The sequence below is a fragment of the Acanthaster planci genome, linkage group LG21, assembly GCF_054643075.1.
Source record: "Acanthaster planci isolate LZ-2023a linkage group LG21, COTS_SCS, whole genome shotgun sequence".
NCBI classification, from domain to species: domain Eukaryota; kingdom Metazoa; phylum Echinodermata; class Asteroidea; order Valvatida; family Acanthasteridae; genus Acanthaster; species Acanthaster planci.
In genome coordinates, this window is record NC_141797.1 from 855,131 (window position 1) to 881,633 (window position 26,503).

Sequence of the window (26,503 nt, forward strand, 5' to 3'; positions counted from 1 at the left end):
TCCATTCAAATGATCACATGAGTGGCAATTTTCTTCAAGAAATATTTCATGCAATATTCGGCTTTATTCTTAAGTTCAAACCCCCATCAAAAAGGATTGTCCTTTTTTCATATATTAATTGTGCCATATGGCAGGGAACCACAAGAACAGAAGTGACACCATAACAAGAATTCATGTATGATGAGAAACACCAGGAAGAAAACTGTAAATTCAAACTGATATTGAAGCACAGTCTTCAATCCATCGGTATGTAGAGTGCCATCAATTATACTTTGACTATATCAATTAACCCTAACACTCCTCAATCCTTCACCTGTTGGAGAATTGAGGACTGTTAGGGTTAAATTTTATTGGGGTAACTAGAAGTACAATTGCACCTGATTTTAGGAAGCAGCCACAAATGTCTACAATCAATACATATATGTTCTGTTCTTAGAAACACACAGAGCCTTAAAAACTCTCTGAATAATAATTCACAAAGGCTATGGTTGTGTCTATTGTAAGTCCAAACACGAGTCCATTTGAGAAGTCCTTTAACTCACAAGACTCGTCACAAGTAACAGGGTGAACAAAAGGCACGCTTTTACTGCAGTTTACTTGAATGGTTTGTGCCTTGGCTTAAGACTGGATGACTTGTGATGGACTTGATTAGACAAGGCTTTAGGCAAAGGGAAATACTATGATTTAGCCAAGAAACTGAGATATAGAGAGGTCTTTGCTTTCTAAATAATTCATGTCTTTTTCTGGGACTTCATAAATTCTTCCAGCATCCTGATGACCATGTCGTTCTCCTCTTCGTTGACTAAGCTGGAGATCATGTCGTCCAGCCCCTCCCCTCCGGACAAGAAGCCCTCTACGTCAAACACAGACTGACCGATCCGGTGATCAGTCACACGGTCCTGCTGGAAGTTGTACGTCCGGATTTTCTCTGAACGGCCCGACGTCCCGACCTGGCTTCGCCTCATGGACCGCTCGGTCGTCTCCCGGTCCTCCGAGATGGCATTGTAGATCTTCGTCTGGAGCAAGGTCAGGGCAATGTTCCGGTTCTTGAGCTGGGAGCGTTCTTGCTGGCTCTCGGCAACGATCCCCGAGGGGATGTGTAAGATGCGGACAGCACTGTCGGTAGTGTTGACATGTTGGCCACCAGCACCAGATGCTTTCTTAGTCTCGATGCGGAGATCTTTGGGATCCAACTTCAGATCAATCTAAGGATCAGAATCATAAAACTTCATTTTTGCAATTATTGTTAACCCTACTGGTCAATAAAAAACTTTACCGTTGTCGATGAGAAAAACTGATTCACTGTGCAAGCTACAAATTATGGCAGACGTCACGTAATTTCTAAGATTTTTCTTTTTAACCCGTGGGAGGAAAACCCTGGATGAATAGTCCAGGGAAAACCCAGGACGTCAGGCAGGGACTGAAAACCCAATTCACATGCTGAACTAATATTAGGTGGGATTCGAACCCAGGTCGTAGAGGTGGAAGGGGAGGAACCAACCTGGCTCCCCAATTGTTTGTGCCTATCCTTCAGAGCGATGGGTGGCTAGATAAGACAGTTTTTTAAGGGTCATTTCACAGACCACTTATCCTTCTCAGCATGTTGAAAACACCATGAAAATGTTGGCATGCAACAAATGCAAGAAAACATGTACATTAATGAATTTTTAAGGGATCAAGCTTTTTCAAAGTTTCAAGGTATGGTTAAATTCCGAAGGATTTATTGGGGTCAGAGGTCATGTACCTCCGTTGGTTGGGGTAGCACAGCGACGGCCATCGTACTGGTGTGAATCCTGCCCGCTTTCTCCGTCTTTGGGACGCGCTGAACGCGATGCACTCCAGCTTCATGCTTCATCAGTCTGTACGCTCCATCGCCACTTAAACTCACCGAAGCGTGTCTCAAACCACCTGAACATCAAAACAAAGAACGACTTGCGTTACTTTCCTGTCAAACAGGCAACTACTAGCCACACCTGCAAGAACAAATAGATTATTTCCCTTATGGCGTTTGGCTTTGAGCTTTCAAGAATTTTTTTCAGAGAAAAGAAATGACTGAAATTCAAACATAAGTGATTAATCTGTAATTACTCGCCTACAACAAATTATTAATATAACTCTAATAAAAGTCAGCTCAAACAACATAGTAGCATATGTGAATATCCGATCTCACTTCCACCACTGGTGAATTTTGCCAAAAACAAGTCTTACGGTAAAATCAGTGTTCGGTTCTACGTTCGTGCCATGTGAAGGGATAACAATGGAATATTGCCTCAAACAGACAGTCGTAAAATGTGTTGAATGAAACGATCTGAAAAACAGGTGCAATTATTCAAACTTGATGTATACAAATCTACACACTACACTACAAAGATGAACAAAGAAATTGACTGGAGTGGGATTTGAACCTAAGACCTCCCGAATACAGCGCTGGTGCTCACTCTACCAGTTGAGCAACCTAGCCGTATGTTGGCAATCCTTCCATTTGTCAATATCTTTGTTCAGTTTGTCTGTGCTAGTCACAACTAGCTATGGACTTGTACCTTGTCTAGCCGGAGATCACACGTACAAGGTCACAATGGGCTGCATTTGAATCTGTTGACCAGAGCTAGGCCGAGACATTTCATTCTATTGGAAATATGTGGAGATAGAAATAAACCTAGCCATAGCTCTGGAGGCCTGTTTTAGACATGGCCTTAGCAACGTTGCAAACTGATAATATGGATGATTCACAATGCCAGTGCGCCACCAAGAGGTTGCCACAGAGAGGCCATTTTGTGGGAAAACGGTTGACAAAGTTCTGTCAACAGCTTGAATGGTTGTCAGTGTTTGTTTGTCTGAATATAAGATACGTGAGAGTTTCTTCAGTATCGTGAATTAATCAAGATCATGCTTTTTTTGTGTGAAGTAAAAAGTGTCTTGGAAAAAACGTTTCCCCGAAGTTGCCAACTGACTTACCATTCAAATGCACATTATGATAAGTCAGCCAGGTTTTTGTTGACTGTAAATTTGAAAATGGCCCCTCTGTGACAACCTCTTGACCCCTTCGCGCCGGGATTCTTTTGACCGCGACTGCTGGGCTGTGGTATGCCCTGAATGGAGGGCTTTGTCCAGCAGCAGGCCCCATTGAACCAGCAGCTGCATGGTGAATAGACTGTATGTGTGGTATGTACTAATCCTCACACAAAGCCGCGGCTCTTGCAATCTCCCGGAGCGAAGGGGTTAATGCCGCATCATTTTTTTCAAACGTACCCAAGTCTGTGGTGAAGTATTCCAGTTTTTGAAAATCCCAGTTCTTGTAAGCAGCGAACCTCTCGTACATCTCAAACATGTCGGCTGTAAATAGCATGGCCTCCTGACCTCCGACCCCAGCCGAGAACTCCATGATGATGTCATTATCGTCAGTCTCATCCGCAGGAATGATAAGGCTGAGAATCTAGGGGAAAAAAGTAATAAATGTATGAAGCTGTGCTCCCCTCTGATGGATGAAAGGAGACGGACGGATGAAAAGACAAAGAGAACGAATGTGATTCAATCACACAAAATAAGTCTCTAACAAAAGACATAACTTCTTTCTGTAGTTTGACTTCCATAACTTTTGAGCCAAAAATCGCATCAGCACTGGATTTTCAAACAAGTTGGCTTGGTGTTCACTTCAATATTCATATATCAATATGCTGACCAGCGTCGACAGACTGAGTTTGCTTGTACAAATGTAGCAGGAGGGTAACTGCACACGTAGACTGCAGTCCAACAGAGAACTAGACAACAGGCAGCTCACGAAACCGACAAACAGATTTGTCCGACCTAACTTGGTAAGTGGCATGACTAAATTTTGTCCAAATGTTCACACTTTGCTTGCTGAATACTGCACACTCTCAAGGTTTGAAGGCTTCAACCCTCCTTTGGTTTTACGGCACAAATGTGCACAAATGCCCACAGTCACTGGTGAGCATGTAGTTTCTATATGGAACTCAAACATGCACAGGTTCAGTGTGTACACAGTAGGTTGCCAGCACAAAATGACCCAGGGTCTTTTGTGCAGTCCTCTTCACTGCATTTGGTTTACTTCACAATGATGCACATGAAACAGTGAAGCACAGTTGTTGGGCAGCACAAAAGTGCAATCTGATATTCCTGTGAGGGACTGTTGGTGCAGTGCACCACACGACACAGCTGTGCTTCTTTGAGGTGTTCACCAAATGACCCAAAGAGTGACTTCAGCATAGGAGGGTTAATGTCTAGCTTTGGACAGAAATCAAGACTAGAGGAGCATACTTCTTTCTCTAAGTCGTCAACAAGCTCCTGATATTCTTGTTTCTCTTGTAGGGCCAAGTCCTTCATCTCCTTGTCGGAGGATTCACCTGCAAAAAACAAGAAGATGCATCATCCTGAGTTTGTCTTAAACTGAGATCAATATTTCTGCCTGAGACAGAATCTAGAACAATGAAGTTTTCTTAGAGAAGATGGCAAAAAACAAAGTGGAAGAAAGTGGCAAATCTAGGAAATGGCATCAATGTATTCCTAGATCCTTCAAAATCTACCAAAAGGTTTTGAAAGCTTATGAAGGGTTGAGGCGGGTAGAATCTAGCTAGTGCTACTCCATACATGAGGTTGGATTGGAACAGTGGCATACATGTAAACTGCGTTTGGAGGGACGATCTTAGATAGTTTCAGGACTGGGGCTGTTCATCACAAATCTTTCAGCCTTCTGTCAATTCCCAAGCTATTCAAACTGTGACAAAAGCATTCCTTTGTCACTGTTCATCTTATGACTTTGTGACTGGATTTGTATGTGATGGATTTGACTGCAAAACTGAATCAAGAAATGTCGTAGCAAAATTAATAAGCCTTTGCAACCAACATTTGAATAAAATCAGGTACAGAATACGGAGTTATGTGATTGAACTTAAACACAACCATTTGAATTCACACTGTTGCTATACCTCGTGATTTGGGGCAAGCTTTTGCATAGCAACCACCATCTCTGGAATGGACTTGTTCCTTTGTGCCCTTCTTATCCATTGACAACAGTGTATTGTTGCAAGGCGTCTCTTACGAGACTAAGCAAAAGCTTGCCCCAAATCACGAGGTATAACAACAGTGTCTATAGTCTGGGGAATTCAAATTGGTGTGTTCAAGTGAAGTTAAAGAACTCAGCGTTCCAGATTTTAATCAATTTAACTTGCAAAAGGCTTATTTTCAACTGTGAACTCTGGAAAAAACCATGCATCATTTATAAACACTTGTTGATTGCAAAGTTAAGCCTTGCTTTCTTTGGGGAAATCTGTCCCTATTTACGGTTTAGCAAAACTCCTTGCGAATGTGCGTGGGGCATTTTGACCTGTTTCAGGTTTAAAAAACCAACCTGAAATCAGCTCTCCTATCTCCTTCAGCTCTGTCTGTCTGTTAGTCCACTCTTCCATTTTTTCAACCACGGGAATCAGCTCGGTTAGTCTCCTCCGCAGCCGTCTTTGTTTCTTTCCATCAGCTGCATTCTTTTCGTCCGTTATCTGCTGGCATATGTGTCGGTGCTCTTCAACTAGATGTTGGAGGTAGGCTCTGAGTGAGGGATTGCTCATTGAAAGTGTATCTTCATTGGTCGATTTCCTAGGGCCTGTTCCGTAGGTGCGTCTGACAGCCAATTTTCCTTCAGAGTACATGTAATGTCTGTTTTTTGGAAGACTTGTTCTTGGAGAGGAGTGACTCACAGGAAATGTTTCCCAATTGGTCGTTTTGATGGGACCCAACAAATATCCGTATTTAAGAGCCAATCTTCTTCCGGAGGAAAACCTCCTTTTTGGAAGATAAGTTCTCAGTGAGAGATTGCTCAGTAAACTTGCATTTGTACTGGATAATTTGCAGTAACCCAACTCATCCTCTGATCTCCCAGCCAATCCATTCCTGGAGCAACGTCTCCATTCTTGAAGATGCACTCTAGCAAAGAGACTACTCCTGGAATATGCATTATCATAAGTGGGTTCAAAGACGCTTGCTTCATTGAAGTTGATTACGGCCGATCTAAGGTCGGAGCGATGTCTTCCTCTTTGAAGACAATCCTGGAAGGGATTGCTCACGGTGGACTTACCCATGAGGTATGCTCTATTTGGACCTGGTCCATACCTGAACCTGGGAGCCAATGAGTGTCCGGAGCAATGTCTTGATGGAAGAGTCTTTAGGACATTGGCATCAGTGGGTACTGTTCTTGATGCGACAACTGGTGGATTGGTAGGTGTTCTTGCTGCCGTTACGTACATGTACGTGTACGAAGTTCCTCTCTTCACATCACACTGCTTCCCTGGATGAACAGACCATAATCTTTCCAAGGAGTAGGATGAAGGGTCACCATGGAAACTATTTCTTGCAAGGACTTTCGACATCTGCTGTAGACACTTCATTCTGGACTCACCAAGTCAGTAAGCAGCTTAATATCTTCACTAAACCTTGCTGAAGATCAAGAGAAAAATAAATAATGAGATTTACAGCTACAAAACTATTTGTAACAGCAAGTTAATGATTTTAATAAACTGATGCATCATCTATAGTAACATCGCTCACTAGATGTTAATTAATTGAGTCACTTAAACTATTACTGATAAAACTTTTTCCGAAATTTTCTATATCTTTGTAAATTCTACTTTCAGCTCCCAAGTTGTTTAATAAGATAAATTTAAAAAGTTAATCAATTTTTATGGGGGGGGAACAAATGGGCATTTTTTTGGTAAATAAGTATCCATTTTTTATCCATAAGAGAGTTCTCTACCCAAAGAATGGTGGTGGTATCATTTGAAGTACTTTCAAATCCTGAAGACTTGGAAGAGGGCTGGTACAGTACATCGTAGATCTAAACCCCTGCCCACTGGTTTCACTCTACACAAACAACCAATAATAAACACGACAAAATTGAAATATCATAGCTAAAAATGCAATTTTTTCATTTCTGCTTCCTTGGACAATGTTGGAATGGTTGGGTGTGGGTGATTTCATATACATGTACATACATGTACACTGTACCCATAGCCACTTAAGCCTTCAGTTAAAGATTGAAAAATGGCTAAATCATGAGGAGGCAGTGCAGGCCTAGGCCTTAGGCTACATGTACATGTACCTCAATTCAAAATTTGAAAAAGAAAAGTACTAATGGTGTCCGTATATGGAACTCTTACCCATGTGGCTTTTCAAGCAAGGAACAAGTCTGTATAGAGATCGTCGTCCGCCGGCGCGCTCTAAGCCTACTATACGCGGCAGACGACCAGTTGTGAACTCAAGTTTTGTTGGAAGTAGGCCTACACAAAGTTCTTCATGAAAGACATTGCTGCATTCTTTAGAACTGAATAATGGATTACCTGGATTCAATGTTTTCATATGTGAATTCTGCAATGTAATGTAGCCGTACACGCTAACAGAATAAAGACAAAATTTCAGGCCAAGTTTATTTCGGCGTGTTGGATGTGAAGGGCGCAGCCATTTTTACACGATACGGCCTTCATAAACTTTACCCAATCACACTATCAGTTTATCTTTTCTCCAAGAAATTTCACTCTTGAGGTAAATATAACAAAATACAGATTGTTCGTCCCAATCCTTATATTATACACACTGATAATTGACTTGTTTAATTCAGTCAAGATTGAGATTTTAGAGGCTCATTCAAATATCTAAACTCAGTCAATGACTATCATAATTTTCCAGCAACGTTGGGTATACAAAAGGACTGGTTTACAAGTTTAATGAGAAAGGGCTCCCCAAAATGCAGTCATACTTCCAGACTCCCCAATAAAAGCTCTTTGATATTTTACTCGCGATCGCAGTGGCATCAGTCCATTCTAAGAAGACGGCGGAAAATGTTCGCTGGCCGGAAGATCTGTCATGGTTTGGAGATTTTGAGCTGAATTTGCAAGGAGTTCCCTCGAATTCAGGTAAGGCACCAAAGCAGATAGCCTTCCGAAGACGTGCAGATGTTTTGATGTGTTTGCATTTTGAATTTTGGTGTTTTGTGATTGAAATATTGTTTGTCCCGGAAGTTCTGTCAACAACGAAATGTCGGCAAACGCCAGAATCCAGCATCGGAACAGGTGGAACTCCATTCATCATGTCATCATGATGAACGGTCTCGCAAATTCTGATGACTTGAGTTTGGTGTGAATTGATGAATCAGTCGTGTCCTTAATATTAATTAGGCCTAAAGTGTTACATATTCCATCGTGGTTTGATAAACCAAATTTAATTTGGTAAATACTCTTTTTATGTTAACTAAAAAATTAGTCCAAATAAGTTTTTCCTAAAATGTTTGCAATTTCTGTGGACCTTTTTTACCAGTTCTATTAATAAACATGATAAATAAAATTTAAGTTAATTTCATGTATACGAACGTGTAAGACCATTGGAATAGAGGTTGTAGATTTGCTTCTTAACAATTTCAACAACATTATTTTTTCATTCATTATGTTATTCAACCACTGAGTAGGGCCTACAATCACTTTTCAAGTTTAATACACCCAAACTACAACCAAAAGCCTTGCTAAGGGATGATCTACAACATGCATGCCCTTCATTAGTTCGTGAATCAGGCCAAATAGGGATCATCACAACAAAAAAGACCCATGGTGTACATAATAAACATGAGTCAGCCATAGTCCAAGCAGACATCTGGACATACAAAAGCCTTCAAAACTCAGCTAAGTATGGATGTATAAATGCTGTTTGATTCAGCTGCTAAAAGATTCTGAATGCTGATTTTTGTGATTTGTTTTGTTCTCCTACAAATAATGACACGGCATCTTAGCATGCGAGTGGTGGACGCAAATCTACTTCTGTTGGCCTAACATATAAAGTGGGCGTTGCACACGAGCCTCATTTACATGTACATGCATTTCCAAAATTGTGTTTGTATGCTTCATTTCTTTGACATAGCAAAACTGAACTATTTTACGTGCTACCTTTGTATAAAACTGTGCATTGACTTTGCTGCAAATGAAGTTTGTAATAAGTCTGTTTAAGCACATCAAAAACAAGATTTAATTGTGCATTTTTAGACCAGCATTTCCAATATGTAAAGTGATACCTTACATTTGCATGATATACACTTGCACTATTAACCTCCAAATTCCGTTTGATAAAAAAAAATCCTAATTTGCATAATTTTTATGTCAAGGATGGATACACATCGGGCAGGGCAAAAAATCCGAAATTAATTTCCATATTTTCATTGTCCTCAACCTACCGGTACATTTCTCCCCAACTATGCATAGACCCAAGTGGAGCATGTGTCCCGACTGCAGATGGGGCAGTTTACATTGTACATGCACATGGCACTGTATTTGGACTGGGCTACCTGTGGTGTAATATGCAAATGTAGGCAATTTGCATATGTCATTCTTATGCATGTTTGCATATTTGCATAAAGCAAGGCATGTACACTGTACACTGCATGTCCCACAAAGCAGGGGCTAATCCATTTGGAATATTACTCCTTAGAAAACAGTTGTTGGCAAAGTACCAGCAAGGATTCAGGTGGGAAATTTTAAACAGTTGGAAAAGGCATGTACATGTACGTGCACTTCTGTGGGCATTTCCAAGTTTGTGCAATCCCAAACTATAGGTCTATCTTTTCTTACCAATTTTTCTGAAATTTACCGATCGACAACAGTGGTGACAGGCAGTTTGAAGCTGCACAGCTCTGTACACCAGCGTGAAAGTCAAGTCTATGACAAATCCCTCCACAAATCCAGTCATATGTAACAGGGTGAACAGTGACAAAAGAATGCTTTTGTCGTAGTTCATTTGAAAAGCTTCAGACAAAATGACTGAGGGACTCACATTGTACCTGCACAGGAAGCCTGTTTATTCACACAAATCTGAATCGCGATCAGTGATTTGTCGTTGGTTCACTGACACCAGAACCCACCTAATGGATCACAGATCACGATCCAGATTTGTTTGCAACAAAGGGACTTGCAGGGACTTGTGATGGACCCAAAGACAACGCTGCTGTACACTGAGTTTTCCCACCTTATTTGGTGGATAGAGAGACCATTCCAATCTTACCTGGGCAAACTCTGAGTGTTTGAAATACACCGGCCTTTACACCATAATGCACATTTACAGCTAGAGTCATTTTCGATCATAGCAGGTCATCAGAGGAGTTTATTTCCTGGTAATTTTCTGTTCACTTTTAATTCGAATCACTTGCTTAGAATTTAGACTCCTGTTTCCACTGTATACACAACTGGTGTCCGGTACATTCCACACAATGTAAACATATCATGATATTGCCCAGTCCTGCACTCGTCAAATATTTGTTCAATTTGCGTAGATAAATGTTGTCAGCTGCACTCTTCGGTAAAGATTGATCCTCAAGCACTAAATGGAGTTACCAGGATTTCGATCAGTAAATTGCTGGCAATGCAACATACCCTAGCCTGGCTGTGTATATTTGTATAATTTTTATGATCAATTTTAATGATTGAAATTTTTGATGAAAAGGATCATAAAGATTGTATGTGTACATTGACTTTGAATTAAAAGTAAGCCTACCGGTTGACCTATTTAGGGGCCATTCAAAATGTTCAATGTTTTGAAATTTTCATTTTTTTTTTCGAATTGTTTTTATCCAGCCACCCCCATTTTTGATTAACAAAATTTCAAACGTTTTTTGCATGATGTACGGCACATTCGATGTGATGATCACACACATATTGTGATTCGTTCGAATACAGATTCATGTTTATTAATACCAAATGCAAGGTTTGTTTGTCGTCCAATCCCATGATGCAATGCAAATGTTGATAACGTCTATTTAACCAGTGTCTTTGGTTTTGTAGATGGCCCTGCTAATGCATTTACAGGTCCTAGTAAGAGCTCGGCCACGAAGCGCAATCCATCAGTGCGGCCAAATTAAACCCTCAGCTCATAATGCTAAATTGGCGCAAGGCAATTAAAATGCCGGTCCCAAGTGTGTGCTTGTGTCACTCACCAATTTCCTTACTTTGTCCCCAAGTAATTGCATAAAAAAGAAGCAAATATCAAAAGTTCAGCGGTGTAACGTATACAACATTGAATTTCTAATGCGTGTTGTACAAACATGACAAAAACACAAATTTATCCAAGCCTGGGTGTATGGTACGATGTACATGTACCGCTGCTTACCGGATGTACTGTACATGTACTGAACAGTGCACCTGCAGCCTGACCTGCAGCTACATGTAATGTACATACATATGTACATGTACATGTACACTGTACTGTGCCCATTATTTGCATCTTCAGATGCATGAACTGTACACTGTACAGTCAAACCGCATTAATTAACACAGGTACACAGGTGGTACATGTAAGTCTTAATAGGTTCTTCGGGCTTGGCAAATTACCTTGTTATAGCAGGAACCTTGTTTTATCAGGAATGAAAACAGTGAAAAACAAAGGATTAGGACTTTAAAAATTGCTTGTTATAATAAGAAGAACCTTATTGGTGCTCTTTTGAATGAGGTACGACTGTATATTTGATCAGTTGTGGAATATTTTTTTTCGAAGTCAATCATTTGAAACTGAGAATCAGTTACGGTAAATAACAGAATTGATAAATTCAGTTACGTGTATTTGGGTACAAATTGCATTGGGGGGGGGGCTGGCTGCCCCCAATTTCCTGCCCCCAATTTCCTGCCTTAGATTCACCACTGGGCTTTCGTAGGAAACACCATTACAAGAGGACACCACATACATGTACTCTCAGCAATGTATCAGTGCAATGCACTATACATTGCAGAAAAGAGGGTCACTGTCACAGCAATCAGTAACCATAGCAACCAGTCACATGCTAAAGCTTTCAGGGTGTAACCTCCCATAAACATGTATAAGGGCAGGTATCCAGTCTAATGCCCCTCTGGCTTAAATTATCGCACCTTCATGTAAATTGATGATTGTATCTTCGGCTGACAGCTCTGCGTATGATCACTTGTACGCACACCCACGCCGTATTTCATTTATTAGACGAGTAAAAATCGCAAACGAATGACAACATCTGTCTTTTGTGACAAGGCATTATGAAGGAAATCTGCTTGTTCTGCTCCAGGCGACTGCCGCGTGCATCGACTCTTGAGGTCCAGATTTATATCGTTACTGGATTTATTTGAGACAGGGAAATCTGTGCACTACGGTAGCTGTTTAGTTACTGCCAGATTCAAAAACTCTAATAATTACCAATGGATTTGCTGATTTGTTTGTTCCTGGATTCATAATTTCACGAATTTACGTACTTTCACACAATGCATTGAGTGAAATACTAAGTTCTTTGAACACATTTAAATTTGAAGCATTGACTGAAATTCATTTTGAACACACCAGGTTGTTGACTCCAATCACTCATTAATTTGCTAATTAGTGTTTTAAATTATCTGTTAAACAAAATATTGTCAGAGATGCTAGTAACTGATCCAAAGCCTACAGGTCAAAGCTAGGAATTGTTTAAAGCTTCAAAAATTGTGTGTTCATGTGTGACCAAATCTAACAAAATGGTCACAAGTCAGCAGCGCCATATTTAAGTGAAAGACATTAAAAACTCTTGTGCAGCAGGGACCCGCACCGTTTTTCCCCACACGCTGTCCATTTTCATCAGGAGACCAGACTGAATCATTCATCGAAATGCACAGTTCATTTTGATATATTGAAGAGAAAAATTGAAATTTCAGGAAACTGGCCACACAGTCTAACTCACTTTGATCAATCTGATCACATTCCCAATACGGCCGTTTCTCAATAGTGCACCACCAAGAGTTTACAACGTGTTGGCCAATCACAAATTTGTCGACCCAATGCACGTTTGGAAATGGTCGACAATTTTCGAGCGTTATGATTGGCCAGTGTGTTGCAAACTCTTGGTGGTGCACTATTGTCTGACTAGTACAAGCACCCAGCCAGTCGTACTATTACCAACAAGACTTTCTCCTAGACTTCACTTGCCACTAAATCAGTTTACGCGTTGCAAAGAACCACTCGCAAATAAAGTGACAGTTTAGAGAATCTTGAGTTTACATGTATACCAGGGGAATTCAGCTTTTGAGCTGATTTCAGCTTTTTTATTTAGATGTTGACCCAGAACTTCTGCTTGTTTGTACACCTGGTCTGTACTGAAATATGGGAACTTTTTTACATTTCAGCTTTTTGCTTGCTGTTTTCAGCTTTACTTTTAAGTGGCCACTCACGCCTCAGCCATACACTCCAGGGCAGATTCCTTAGCTCAAGCCCGTAACCCAACTGTATTGAAATTTGAACGGTTCATCTAGAAACAGCGAAGATTATTAGTAACTGGCACAAAGGCCAGGGCATAAAATTTCCGGAGTGCCATCAAAACAACAACAACGACAACACTGCTGCAGATCCAGGGGAGGGACAGTGGCTGCCACGCCCCCTCCCCTACAGATATAAAAAAGGAGACAGAAAGTATCGTCTTAAAAACTAATATAGACAAAGGCATCTTTTGGTCTTTTTCAGTTGTCCTCCTTCTTGCGTTAAGCATAATCTTGTTGAAAAGAGCCCCCAAATGTAGCCTCACCTCACAGATAGGTCATAAAACTTGAAAAAGATTTCCAAGTCTTTTGGCCCTTCAAAACAAATTTAGTCTCCCCCCACCCCAAGAAAATTTGGTCATGGGTCCACTCTCAGACACAAGGGCTTCACCCTCCAGACTGGAATCTCTCATTTGTCAAAGGGAGTAATTAGGATATCATTGCTGTTGGGCCATTAAAAAGGAAGAGAAATCCTGTCATTGGGCCCAATCAATCCAGAAAACAAACACGACACGGGGAGCGTGGTTTAGGGATATGAAAGCCAATCTGGCGTGCCTGTTTGCATTAGCTCCTGTGTTCTGAGTTGGTGCAAGTCAAGTGGCTGATGAACTCTCTTCAGGGACCTCTCCCGATCGGTGTGGGTACATATATACTGTAATAAGCGACCAGTGCAGGTGGGTGTGAGGTTTCTCTCATGAAAACAGTGGACTGGAAAGGACGGCTAGAGGAATCGAAAGTTATTGAGATTCACACGTTATTGATGGAAAGCAAATGTGGCGGAAAGGAGAAGAACTGACATTTCTCTCGGCCGCACTCTTGTGGATACCTATGACATTATAAACCAGCACCAGAGTAGGTGAACAACACACAAGTCTAGGGGTTTGACACTGACAAAGCACCGTACAGCCTCCCTGTGAAAAAGAATTTGCACAGTGAAGGTGGCGTAATTTTGTATCCACAATTTGGGACGGACTAGCCATCGGACTCTCGGAGTTCAAGGATTACACATTTTATTTGTCATAGCTTGTCCAGTTGCTTCATGTTCATTCCTACTTGTACATTTATCAAGTTTGTTGAAATTCTTTCCTTGGACTACCTTGTTTCTGATTCAAGATGGCCGACTCTTGAAGAAGGCCTGTGAAACTTTATTCTTTTAAAATGGTGAATCCATTCCTATACTCATTGATGTGTATATTTACTGTACATGCACGTACATGTACACTGTACATTATACATAGCACAGTGGACGTGTACGGTGTACATGTATGTACCGGTGGTACAGTGCATTTTAGTACTTAGGTAACATGTTCAAACATGTACATGTACCGTCCTGTGCATGTTCTACTGGTCCATGTCTTGTCTTGGCCTAGTCCAGCCCCTGCTGTATCGCTATCTCTTCTTGCATATAGCTACTAGCTTGCCATGCTTACAATTCATCCACCGACCTGAAGCAGAGAGGTGTAAAAAATCAATTATTCGTCATCCCATTAGCCTTCAGCGGGATCCCTGGCCTCACGCATAGAAGAATTGCTAATGGTATATCAGTACCAGGATGGCAGTGCATCGTGGGATTACTGTATCCTCTTTGTCCTTGTAGCCGGCGAGGGAGGGCTCAGATTCAAGGTTTAGAAAGCCAAAGAGGCAGGCTTGCAATATTCCACTCAAAGTACCTGATTTCAAATGTATGCACCTGTGTATTTTGCCACAAATGCCTGGATTTTCATTCGGTTCTTTGTGGGGGTTTTCAGTTCTTCAGTTTGTCTGTCTCTCTGGTTTGTCTCACAAATCAAAATCACTTTATAGATCTGTAACATTTGACAAAGTAAACAAAACGCTGAACAGTCTGTGTTGTCTGATGTGGCTCATGACTGAGCTAGCAACTTCAAAGTCAGGGTAAAAATCGGGCAAAATCGGAAGCAGAAATAAAGCTGAGTTTTTGACAAACCCTTTGCCCCAAGATTGAAGTAGGCCAGATTTCTTTACGGCACGTGGAGAAATATCATCGTCACCTTCAGCGCAATCAAAATTCTGATACATGTGCAAATGTACATTTTACATACTGTACTGTGCACCTGTTCGTAATTTCTCCTCTGAAGTATACATGGACATGCTCATTGAGGTTTGAAAAACTGCTCAACGTTATAGAATTTTAGAGAATTTTGTGTACACAATGAAAGTGCCCCCACACTGTAAAATGAACTCAATTATTTTTGAAAGTGAATGGACCATACTTTACATCTGTAATTGTATCTTCAGTGTGCTTGAAAACATGGTCGATCTTGTATTTTGGTCTCAGAATCATCTTAGTTTCGTGTGCCTGAACATGTCACTCAAACGTACAGTACATGTACTTGTATGCCTCCTGTACTGCGAAACATAGTTTTTTCCCATCTTAAACTTGCATGGACCGTACTTCCAAGTTTGAAGTCACAAATCAGTAAAAGAATATTACCTGCACTGGTAAATGTGTCAAAGTGTTTGAAAATGTCATTTACGGTTTCATTGGTTGCTGCCTTGGAATTTCCTAAATTTTTTAAGACATGAGCTCAGCAACCCTGTTCCTTGCTCTGGTGCCCTCACAACCGACTGTCCAAAAAAGATACAAATACGGTGCCCGTCACACAATAACCAAGATCTCTCTACATGCCAATGCAGATTAAAATTCACGCTGCACAATACATGTATCTCATACTTCTCTTCGTAGCTAATAAAGAAGATGTGTGACTTTGTGGTGCACCTGACATATGAGATAGGTCACTCAAGCATCTTTCCCCGACAAGTTGCACCCTGACATGTCTCTGTATTCCACAGCCCAGACTTAATTTCCCCATGTCCTCGGATCCCTCATTTCACGTCAGTAACAGCTCAGGTTCAGATAAATTGCCTCCCCGCTCCTCGAAATTTCCCCACAGACAGTTCCGTCGTCAGCGTCCTGCTGTAAAAACCCAATAGCAGTGCCCTTTACCGTGGAGAAATTGCTTTGCCGAAGTTGGCAGAATATACTGTATGCAACTTCATCAGGACTTGGCGAGCGTGCTTTCAATTCAAGAGAATGGAGATTCACCCTGGACAAATGCAAAGCCACCCCCTCTGACTGGAGCTCCGGAAAAAGATGAATTCTCCTGTGAAATGTCTTCTCAGAATTGAGTGGATTAGGGCCTCCTGGAAGCTTTGGCTTGGGTGAATTTCTTTCAGAGTCTAAGGCAATTTAGTGAGATTTTTGTCTTAAAATTCTCTTATACCGGTATATACGTGTACAGTAGTTCATAACTTATGACAAAAAAATGTACATGTACATTACACGTAGGTACATGTAGGTGTACTTTTTGTGCTGTACTGTATATTTACGTGTACACTTAGAGCTCTGAAGGACATCAAATGTGAAGCAAAATGGTTGTATAAATTCTGTTTTCTCTTTCAGAAATATTACTATTTCTGTGAAAGATTGTTAGATTGGACCACGCAGGTACTATGCACTTACTTTAGTCTGATACTTGTATCTCATCTACAGAAATCGCCAAGCAGAGTTTTTAACTAATAATGTTACATTTAGTTAAACCATGTCAAATCATAGGCCTATTTAACTTCAGAAAAACATTATGTCCCACGCAGATTGATATTTGTTAACCCTAACTACCCAGGCCCTTTTGGCTAGGATACTAGCTCAATCTTTCAAAATCTTCCAACTGCGGAGAGGTGACCACGTCTTAGTCATTTTAAATCCTCAGGCCGTTAGCCAGTTCGGTATGCCAACTGCGCATGCTTGGTACGAGGCTATTCGAAAACAGCTACGCATGCACGCGATTGATTACCCGTCCTATCAGCGCAATCATACGCTGCCTCACACGCACTTTGTTCCCAAATGACCTTAATTTTTTGAAATACCGAACTGGTTCATTCCTGTCATTGCATGTACATTTACATACATGTCCGCGAGGTTGAAGCAATGTGAATGGCATCCTGGAGCGTCATGGATGACTTCACACATAGTACATGTATAATCTAGGTATAGGAATTTATAAATGATGAAGCATGAATAAAGGCGCCTTTCCATATGCGCATCAACACTTGCGCCAGGCGTCACATATCCATCAAAATTGCTCCTGCGACGATGTTGACGGCGGAACGCAGCGCCCATGTGTGTTATGTTGATGGAGTCAATTTTTGGGTGCATAAAAGTGAAACCAATGAGTGTATTATGTACCTTACGCAATGCGCCCAAAAACCTACACTGTATAAATGTATATGGACAGGTGCCTTAACACAAAGTCTTACCCAAGACCTTAAGATAACGCATCCTGCACAATCAGTAACATCCATTGTGCCATGCAGCCTCAATCCTCCAAAAACCACCAAAGGATTTTGTAGGATTGAGGATGGTTAGGGTTAATCAAAGGTTCAGCATTTCAGGGTTGGCCTCCAAAACCTGATTTCCATTCTAAAAGGGTTGGATCTTTGAGCTGTCAGTTTTCATTCTTTGAACGAACATTTATTCCAATATCGGCATGTTGTACTTATCGTTAAGGAATGAAAGATTACCTCGCGATCCTGCGTCATACAGTATGTTAAGTGTACATGTATGCATGCACATAGATCACAGACATGTAGATGGTTGCTTACGTGTACACTGGGCAACAGACATGACAGATGGTGCTGGTTAGATTTGCTCGTCTCCATTTCATAGACCTACTTCATCCTCATATCAGTCCACTTTTCTCCCCAGCCTGCTATAAACAAGTGTCAAGTCAGTGCAATAAATAATGCAGACCCAATCATGCATGCTGGCTGGGTTTACTCTATTTTTTGGGTCACTTGTAAATTTAGAATTTCTTTTTGTCTTCGTCAATTTGTCAAACCCGGTTCAAGTTGTTGATAATGTACAAGGAATGTACTGAATTGTATTTCTCAGGCGGTAAATTTAGAGTTTCCTGCTGTTTTGACTCCGTACATTACATCATGTCCATCACATCACGCTGTTGTTCTAGTTTATTGTTCTTAAATTGTACATAAATAGTTTTTATTGTTTAAAAGGATCCCGGTGGAGTTATCCAGCTCTGAAATTCTTTTTGATTTCTAGGGAGATTACAAACCCAAAAGGATGTCCAAGCATAGACTGGGTAATACAACATTTTTTTGGCTTCTATTTGGAGAAAGTCCAGAGACACCACCCATGATAAATTTCTCACTATCAAAATTAAACTGCCCAGCGGTTTAGTGTCCATTTTTAACGTACATGTACGCTGTATAAGTTTACATGAAAAATTTAGGAACTATTTCAAAGGAGTGGCCAAAGTGTGTACGTATGGGTGTACATACAAGGTACAGTTGTGCCAATGTTTGCTGCCTGTTTCCCACCAAATCTGGCCAGAAGTTGTGACAAGAAATTTGGAATAGCAGTCGCACGCATGTACATATGTACATTGTACAGACTGTGGGCCTGTTCTGTATGTACATGTATGCGCCCACGTTACATGTACATGTACATGTATGCGCCCACGTTACATGTACATGTACAAGTACTAATTAAATGGCAGTACCGATAAGTGCCCCACACGTACATACACTCTAAACACAACGTTTAGAGTTTAAACACTTTTTGTACTCACTTTTTCCCACTCTCAACCCATGACATATTTATTGAAATGTGTTTAGGAATGTGTTTAAACACTAACGCTTTTCCGTGGTAGGTACATGTTTAGCTTTATGAAATCTGCTTAGCATTTCAACACATTCCTAAAAGCTTAACACTAAACATGGCGCAGTTAAACATGTCAAAACACAGTAGGTAAAAAAAAATGTGTTTAAAAATATGTTTAAACTCTAAGCATTGTTTTTACAGTGTATTACAGTATACCTATCATGAAAGCAAGCATTTCCAACATGTTTTCCCTATAGAAACATTTCTCTCCATCTCAATAAGGCGGTCACAACACTGATTGCCGAAATACTCTTGTCGCGGTTACAAAGGTAACAAATTCTTATTTCCTGTAGTTTCCAATCTACCCCGGAGCAACGTTGAGGGGATGGAAATTTATCTTACTGCGTGGGCATACATACGAAGAAAAAAAACACTGAGGCTCTGCAGAAGCCGTGTCCATGGACCGAGGCTGGCATTTGCATAGCCAATCAGAGATGAGTCCGTTCGCTGGGCATTTTCTGAAGACTCTGTCTTTTAAAAAGGGTCGGTAGTCTGGCAAGGGGAAATCCAGTTAAACTGATCAAGAATTCCAAGAAAATTCCCAGAATATTGAACAAAAATTTGAAGTGTACATGTACATGTACATTTTTTGTGTTCCGCTATGTATAGATTTCAGTTGTTCATAGTTCCTTGCATTTGACGTACTTTGTCGTGTCTCTATTTCACTTCTTTTTGCTGAATGTGAAAATAAATCCGTGAATAAACATGTACGAAGCTACATTGTATTCATGTACATAGTAATGATACTGCTTGCACTAACCCATACATGTACATGTACGTTGTAACATTTTTTTTAAAAGGGGGTAAGGTGCCCAAGTGGAGATGAAATCAGAATGTAATAAGAACCGATTTTTATCTCTCTAAGTTTTGTGAAAATGTCTGTCTTTAATAACCACATGAGACCGGGGGGGGGGGACTTGCCGGATTGTCCCCCTAGATTCACTCCTGTACCATACCATATTTGTTAAATTTACTAAGTATCGGTACATGTGTAAGGCTCATGGGAACAGCAGCTTTTATACTCTTCAGGTGGGGAATTCTCTCAACTCAGCCTTTTTAAATCTTCCGCCCCAAGTCAACTCTAGGTTTTTCAAGAAATGCTGTATAATCAGACTTGATTGGCTCCAAAAGTATTGGGATTCCACAGGGGGTCAGAACAATTTTTAAAGTGGGAGGGGCCAATCGTTAGACCATTAGGCGTCAGCCATTAATAGGCCGCTACATTAAATGGACCCCTAATTCAGGAATTCCCTATATACAAGTACACTGTGTTTTCAGCTTTTCCTAACCAAGAGGATTTCCAAACCAGGAATTCCACTTGTCTCGTACAGTTTAACTGAGAAATTTAAGTTTAGAATTTCATTTTCAAAAGTGGCCCGCTTTTTGAGCTCAAGACATACATGTATGCATTAGCATAGTGTCCATGTTTCTTTTTCTTGTCAATAGTGTCCCAGCTCTGTGTCTCTGTTTACGTCTGCTGTTGAGGTAATGATCCAGCGGCCCACAATTTAACCCAATTTCATCCTGGAGCAATGCCTCTGATGGCTCATTGACCAGGGGATTGGCTGGTCTCCATTAGGAGTGCATGTTTTCACAGCAAGCAACCCTGGGGAACGGAGCCCCGGTTTGAGATCCTCTGGCCCAACATAGAGGTTTTGAATACTCCTCTTGAGAGAAATCGTCGGGCACGTGCCAGACCGCTGTGAATTTTAAAGTTCAGAGATAGGTCTGTATCGACTTTGTGTTCACAGTGTCCAGTTACTTGTCTTCAACCGAGCCATTTAGCCCAAGAATCGCTCTTAAAAAAATCTGGTTCAAGGAATTCAGGACACACATTGATTCTACATGTACTGCACTCATGCTTCATGCATTCTCCAACAAATTCATTCCGAGATCTTTAAGCTGAAAATTCTCATCAGCCTGAAATCCTCCTACAATAGTAAAATTCAGACCATGATGTTTTCTGTGGGATCATTCAATTTCAATTCCGGCATTTGATTGTTCAAACTTTTTTTTATGGCAAATGCAAAATCTCATTCTCATATAAATATATTTGGCTCTGTGTTTCATGCAGTATGACTGTATGTGATCAGTTTCCCTGTTTTTTTTGGCAGATTTCACTTTCATTGCTACCCACTCCAAGCACAAGAGAGGGCGTGTTTTTTAGGTACTCACTGCAGAAGCGCACGTTTATAATGAAAATCAATGGCGTATTTGATGTTGAATGTGCTGAGTACACGTAACAGATCTTTTCCTTAATGTATGATCTTTGCATGCATGCAGAATGCATGCAAGAAAGCACTTGGAAAACTTACAACCATCTGTCTGTCTTTTGCCAAAAATTGTCAAAATTAATGAGTAAAAGTGCATTTCTCTGCAGTCCTCATGGAGTCCCAATACACTGTTACTTTTTTTACCACAATCAATCGCAAACAATTTCTTTCATTTAAATTTGAAAGAAATTAGTTGTTCATTTGCAAGATTTGACTGCAAGAAACTGAAATGATGCCTTGTGTAAACAGTAGCACAATTGTACAATGTACATGTAGATGCATTGACTCAATGTATATTTTTACAAAATACTTTGTAATACACTGTGATACATTGTGTTACATTGCAACACAGTGAAATACATGTACAAAGTTATCCAATTCCATTGGCATCTAGTCCAGGCCTGAACTGAAGTGTAGCTCCAATAAGTTCAACAATTTCAGTGCTGCTACCCTACGCATTTCACTGAAACAGGAAAGTCTTTATCATTTATTAGGTTCATGCATACATCTGTTCATGTTTGTATGCTTATTCCCGGATACTTGATACAGTGCAGATTGGCATGTCACTCTGGATGTTCTTTAATCAAGACTTTGTTTGTTCATGCAGCTGTGGATTTACTCAGGGGCAGCTCTTGGGGACTGCCTATCATGATAGGGCTGGCCTATGATTATGAGAAGTGGTTTTGTTATCTGCCCTGCACGCTTCGTTAGGTGGCTTTGCTTCAAATCTATGCTGAGGAGTGGAGAGTGTAGGTAGAAACTAAGGGTGCGACATTTACACGTTTAAACAAAAAGGGTTCACTATTAAACGATTACCAGGTTTTTTCCAAAAGGTTTAAATGGAACCCTATTTTTTTCCCAGGCTTTGGACATTATTTTGATTTACGTGATCTGGTGAGTATTTCTTAATCAGAATGAACGTGTTCCTAGTTGCATAGTGAGCTTTCCTTTCTGCATCCAACTCAGTGGTGTTGCTAGGATTTTACTGGTGAGAGTGGGCACAAAGGGGACACCAGCATCTTAAGGGGGCACCAGCTTTCAGTGGTGTGATTTATGGGGGCAAGTGTTTGTTAACCTTGGTCAATATCCAATCAGCCCTTTGGTTTTTTTTTCAGTGGGGGAGGGACACCTGGGACAACATCGGTAATTGGGAGGGGGGACGTGCCCCCTCAGCCCCCAATGGCTACACCACTGATCCAACTGCTTTTTAGAGAAAATAGAATTCAAAACAAGAAAAATTGTGTTATCCTCCCCTCGATGGGCTGATCACATGCATCATTGGTGAACCATGTGTTTATACATGTACATGTACATGTAAACACTGAGGTAGGCAGCCTTTGCAGATAATAATAATGAATAGCATCTACAGTGCATATCAAGATGTCATAAAAGTCTCTAGATGCGCCAAAAGAGCAAAAGGACAGTGAAGAATATTATCAAAGGAGAAAATAATATTGCAGGAGTATTATGAAGTTTTGGTTAAACGTGTAAATTGTATACAGGAAGTTGTTCTAAACCTGAATCGAATTCAACATAGATTCCTCCCCTTAGCACAGACGAGGCAATGCGAACTGATGAAGCTTGTATCTGAGGTGAGAAAGTATTGCACCGTACATGTACCCACACATGTACATGTACATGTAGGTACTCAAGCAACATGGAGGTTGTTCAGGGCTTGATGGTTAAGCTACATGTTATCTGTCCAGGGTTCATGGTGTAATGTTCCAGGTACCCCGTAAACATCATGCTGATACGGAGTAGCTCGGCTGAAGGAAGTTGAGGCTGAGCCAGTTACCATATCGTCCTAGGGTTTAAAGGCCATTTTAAGCGAGTGCTACATGTACATGGGGTCGAGTTGAACTCGGGTTGAGAGGCTGCCGTTTGAAAAGGCCTCTCGGTTCCCGAGAGATTGGAAAGATGACTCATCACTGCCCCTTGGCTAGCGCATTTGAATTGACTAAAAGGGATAATCCATACATTGATCACATGTACTTCGTGACTATCAGCTGAATCTGCCGTGACTCATTTATTGGAATTCTCTTCTGCCCCCAAATGCCCCCCCCCCTTTTCACGCCTTGATAAAATCTGTGCCAACATTTTCTCTACATGTGCATGTAACTCCAAAGCCCACATGCAAAGAGATGTACTGTACACGTACACAGACACTGTACACATACATAGGAGAGAACAACAGGTACGTGCAATGGACCATGAATTAAATGTAGTTTATGTGGGTGCGCTAAGGGCTGAAAATTTTCAATTTACATGTACGTTTAAAAAATCACAAACCATACATGTACATGTACATGTAGCTATTTAAACCTTATACATCCATGTAAACTGTAATATGATAAAAAGCACTAAGATAATGTACATGTACATTTGTACCGTGCATTATACAAGAACCATTGAAGTGCCAAAAAAATGCTGAAATCCAAGAAAGACCAACTCCAGACTACTTATGTCACGTGTACCATGGGCATGTGCATGTATAGGCCTACGTTACAACATGTATGTACATGTATTTTTCCATGTACATGATGGACATGTAAGGTTAGCAATGTGTACATGTATAGATATGTACATGTACATGCATGGTATAGCAAATCAAATGAATCTCTCTAAAATGCTCTGTGGTTGGACTCAAGAAAGTAATTTGTGATATGCATGTACACTTGAATGTCAGTTACATACATGTACTTACATGTATATGAAGTTAAACCATACATTTTAAGCACTTTCAATTTTCGTATGCATCACTATGCTGCAGTGCTTAGATTGTTATCGTGTTTACAGGACATGATGACAGTAAATGAAAGGAGACGTTTTAAAACCTGAATAGCTGTTTTCCCTTCCTGTGTCGTTGTGAGACATCCAAGTCTCTATTGATTGAGTCCATGTACCGATAATTTAATTAGGTTCATTATGTCCGGCTGCTTGCTTCCATGGTAATGCGGATATTTCCTCTTGTGTGTGTGGGAGGGTACAAGCATTCAGATGAGCTCTGAGCGAGCTCGGTAGTGTGGCTTGGGTGTTGATCGGCGGCCTGTTTGCCGCTGCATTGGCGTCAGCTCTTGGCAACTGAGACAGCGGTCCCCAGTGGAGGTAATTTATTTTGAAGGAGGATGTGTCGCGTTGAGCATTAACGGGTTTAAGTTAAAGACGTCGTGAGATTGCCTCCGCATGTGCATGTAAGTGTTGCTGTTTTGACAGAACGGGTTCATTATAGCGTAGTGATTACCGTCGGCGTGCAAAACAAAGTACCTGTATGTACATGTGTACACTGCACATGCAGCGTGCCACAAGCCATCGGCAGCATTAACATTCCATGTTTTTGTATAAAAAAAAACAGATCCTGAATCTGCTCGCCCTGAAGAAGGTACTCAGTTACCGAAAGCTTGGCAATCATATATTTCAGAGCACTGATTTAATCTTATATTCTTGTCGATATTCTGATCACGGTGCTACGCAGCCCTGCCATATTTTTCCTGAAAATACCAGTTGGTTTAAGAAGACAAAAATATTGATTCTCAAAAAAAACAAACGAACAAAGAAAGAAAAGAAGACTCGTGTGCGTATTTTTCATTTTGAGAACCCTGAAGTTACCCAATTATTTGTGAGCCTTTTTTTTTGTGATGATGGTTTTATAAGCAAATATTATCATCTTTCACCACTTACAAATTTGTGCAAAATAACTGCAGGAATGATTACTGCCCGGTAACTTCTATTTGGGTAGGATTTCAACAGGTTGTTCATGTCTATCAAAAATGCTGATGTTTGAGACGTTAATTAATCAACTCTGATTAAAAGTTGAAAGATGGACCCGCTCATCATTGTTCCAGATATCAGCTATGACTCCCCTCTTTTCGTCAGACATTGGGAATTAATTGACTACTGCTCTCTTCAGGAAAAATGAACCCCCAAAGTTGAACATTATCTAACGGTCCATATTTCAAGGAACCCGTCATTGGATATTTTCTCAGTTGTGGAAATACGTCCCCTTTTTCAAGTGGATGTCCTGCACACGTGTATCGCGTTTTAGAAATAAACAGTTCAGAAGCTGATATGAACACAGAAATGAATACGACTGCAGCACAGTACACCACAAGTCACAACACCCCAAAACAACCGTGAGCTCTGCGTACATAAACAAATGATGGACAGAAGAAAGTAATGTATTGGGTCTCTGATGGAAGAGTGTTCAGTATGTTCGACTTTAGAAAGGCAGCTTCAGACGGGGCGCAGAAAAAAAACACAAGCTCATACAAACGTGAATTTGATGCCTCGAAGCGTTCCGTGTTCAAGGTGAGATGTCCAGTACCCACTTATAAAGAAGCTGGCCACTTAACATTTTAAAACTGATTAATAAAAACAAGCGTGGTAATTGACTAAAGCCCGATTTGATCCTTTGACCTCCACAATCAATTTGAAATGTGCCCAACTTTTATAAATTTGTGTCATGAATACATGTGCATGTTCTCATGTACATATTCATAACATTTGGAGAATATATGTTTTTGCTGTATAAACCAGCCTGTGGAACATTGTACACTGTAGATCCGAAGAAATTGAGGTCATTAAAACAAAACGCCATTTTTTATCAATACATGTAGACAGTGAGCAGTGAGCTTTTAGTCTCAAGTACCTACATGTATGCACAGTGTGCTTGTACATGTACCAACCACATTCATGTGACCCAGTACATCGTAATCAGAAATAAGTCGCTGAGGCCATTTGACGTAATGGCCAAGTAAAGTGGGGATGTGGGTAAATGTTGAAAAACATTGATTTGGCGATTTCTGTATACGTTGTATTTTCTAATTGTACATGTACATGTACATGTATGAAAGATTACCATCAACACACTTGTAATATGTACAATGTACCATTGGAAAGCTTATGAAATTCTCTTTCTGACCATGTAAATGTACATGTACATTTCTCAAGAGGTCAATTTGTGACTTATTCCTGGTTTCAAAAGCTGGGTCACATGCTTTTGTAATTCCAGAGAGGAAATTTATATGCATGTGTAAGTCTTTATCTTGCAGGCATTTATCTACATGTACATTATCGTAGATATGAAGTGAAATTGATGTCATGTGTCCTGGTGTAGCGGTTGTGCATGCATTAGCCACTCTATTTAACATACTGTAAATGTAAGCCTCTGTTCCGTGGACTTAAGGACGTAGGAAATCAATTCTGATTAAAATTTAGACGCACAAGGACTCGAGATTGCTCTCTGGTTGCGGCAC

At 40.6% G+C, this 26,503-nt stretch overlaps 2 protein-coding genes across 11 annotated transcripts in view; one reads left to right on the forward strand and one right to left on the reverse strand.

Moving 5' to 3' along the window:
* Positions 1 to 28: 28 nt before the first annotated feature.
* LOC110982374 (uncharacterized) lies at positions 29 to 7,493 on the reverse strand. 2 transcript variants are annotated; one of them, XM_022240730.2, is made up of 6 exons: positions 7,344 to 7,493; positions 5,366 to 6,444; positions 4,276 to 4,361; positions 3,250 to 3,433; positions 1,745 to 1,908; positions 29 to 1,205 (listed from the first exon to the last, which is right to left on the reverse strand). In XM_022240730.2, the coding sequence occupies exons 2-6, from the start codon at positions 6,393 to 6,395 to the stop codon at positions 732 to 734; spliced, it is 1,938 nt and encodes a 645-aa protein (XP_022096422.2). In that variant the 5' UTR covers positions 6,396 to 6,444; positions 7,344 to 7,493; the 3' UTR covers positions 29 to 731. The 2 variants fall into 2 exon arrangements, with proteins under 2 accessions (XP_022096422.2, XP_022096420.2); XM_022240728.2 differs by having other exon boundaries at positions 7,164 to 7,488.
* Positions 7,494 to 7,770: 277 nt separating this feature from the next.
* LOC110982382 (dynamin-binding protein-like) overlaps positions 7,771 to 26,503 on the forward strand; it is a 69,330-nt gene continuing 50,597 nt past the window's right edge. For 7 of the 9 annotated variants that reach the window (XM_022240749.2, XM_087130911.1, XM_087130915.1 and 4 more), the window contains exon 1: positions 7,771 to 7,916. The gene's annotated coding sequence lies outside the window, so the exon portion shown is untranslated. Of the gene's footprint in view, positions 7,917 to 16,061; positions 16,461 to 23,895; positions 24,443 to 26,503 lie in introns of those variants that run through there. The other 2 variants (XM_087130909.1, XM_087130908.1) reach the window with 2 other exon arrangements.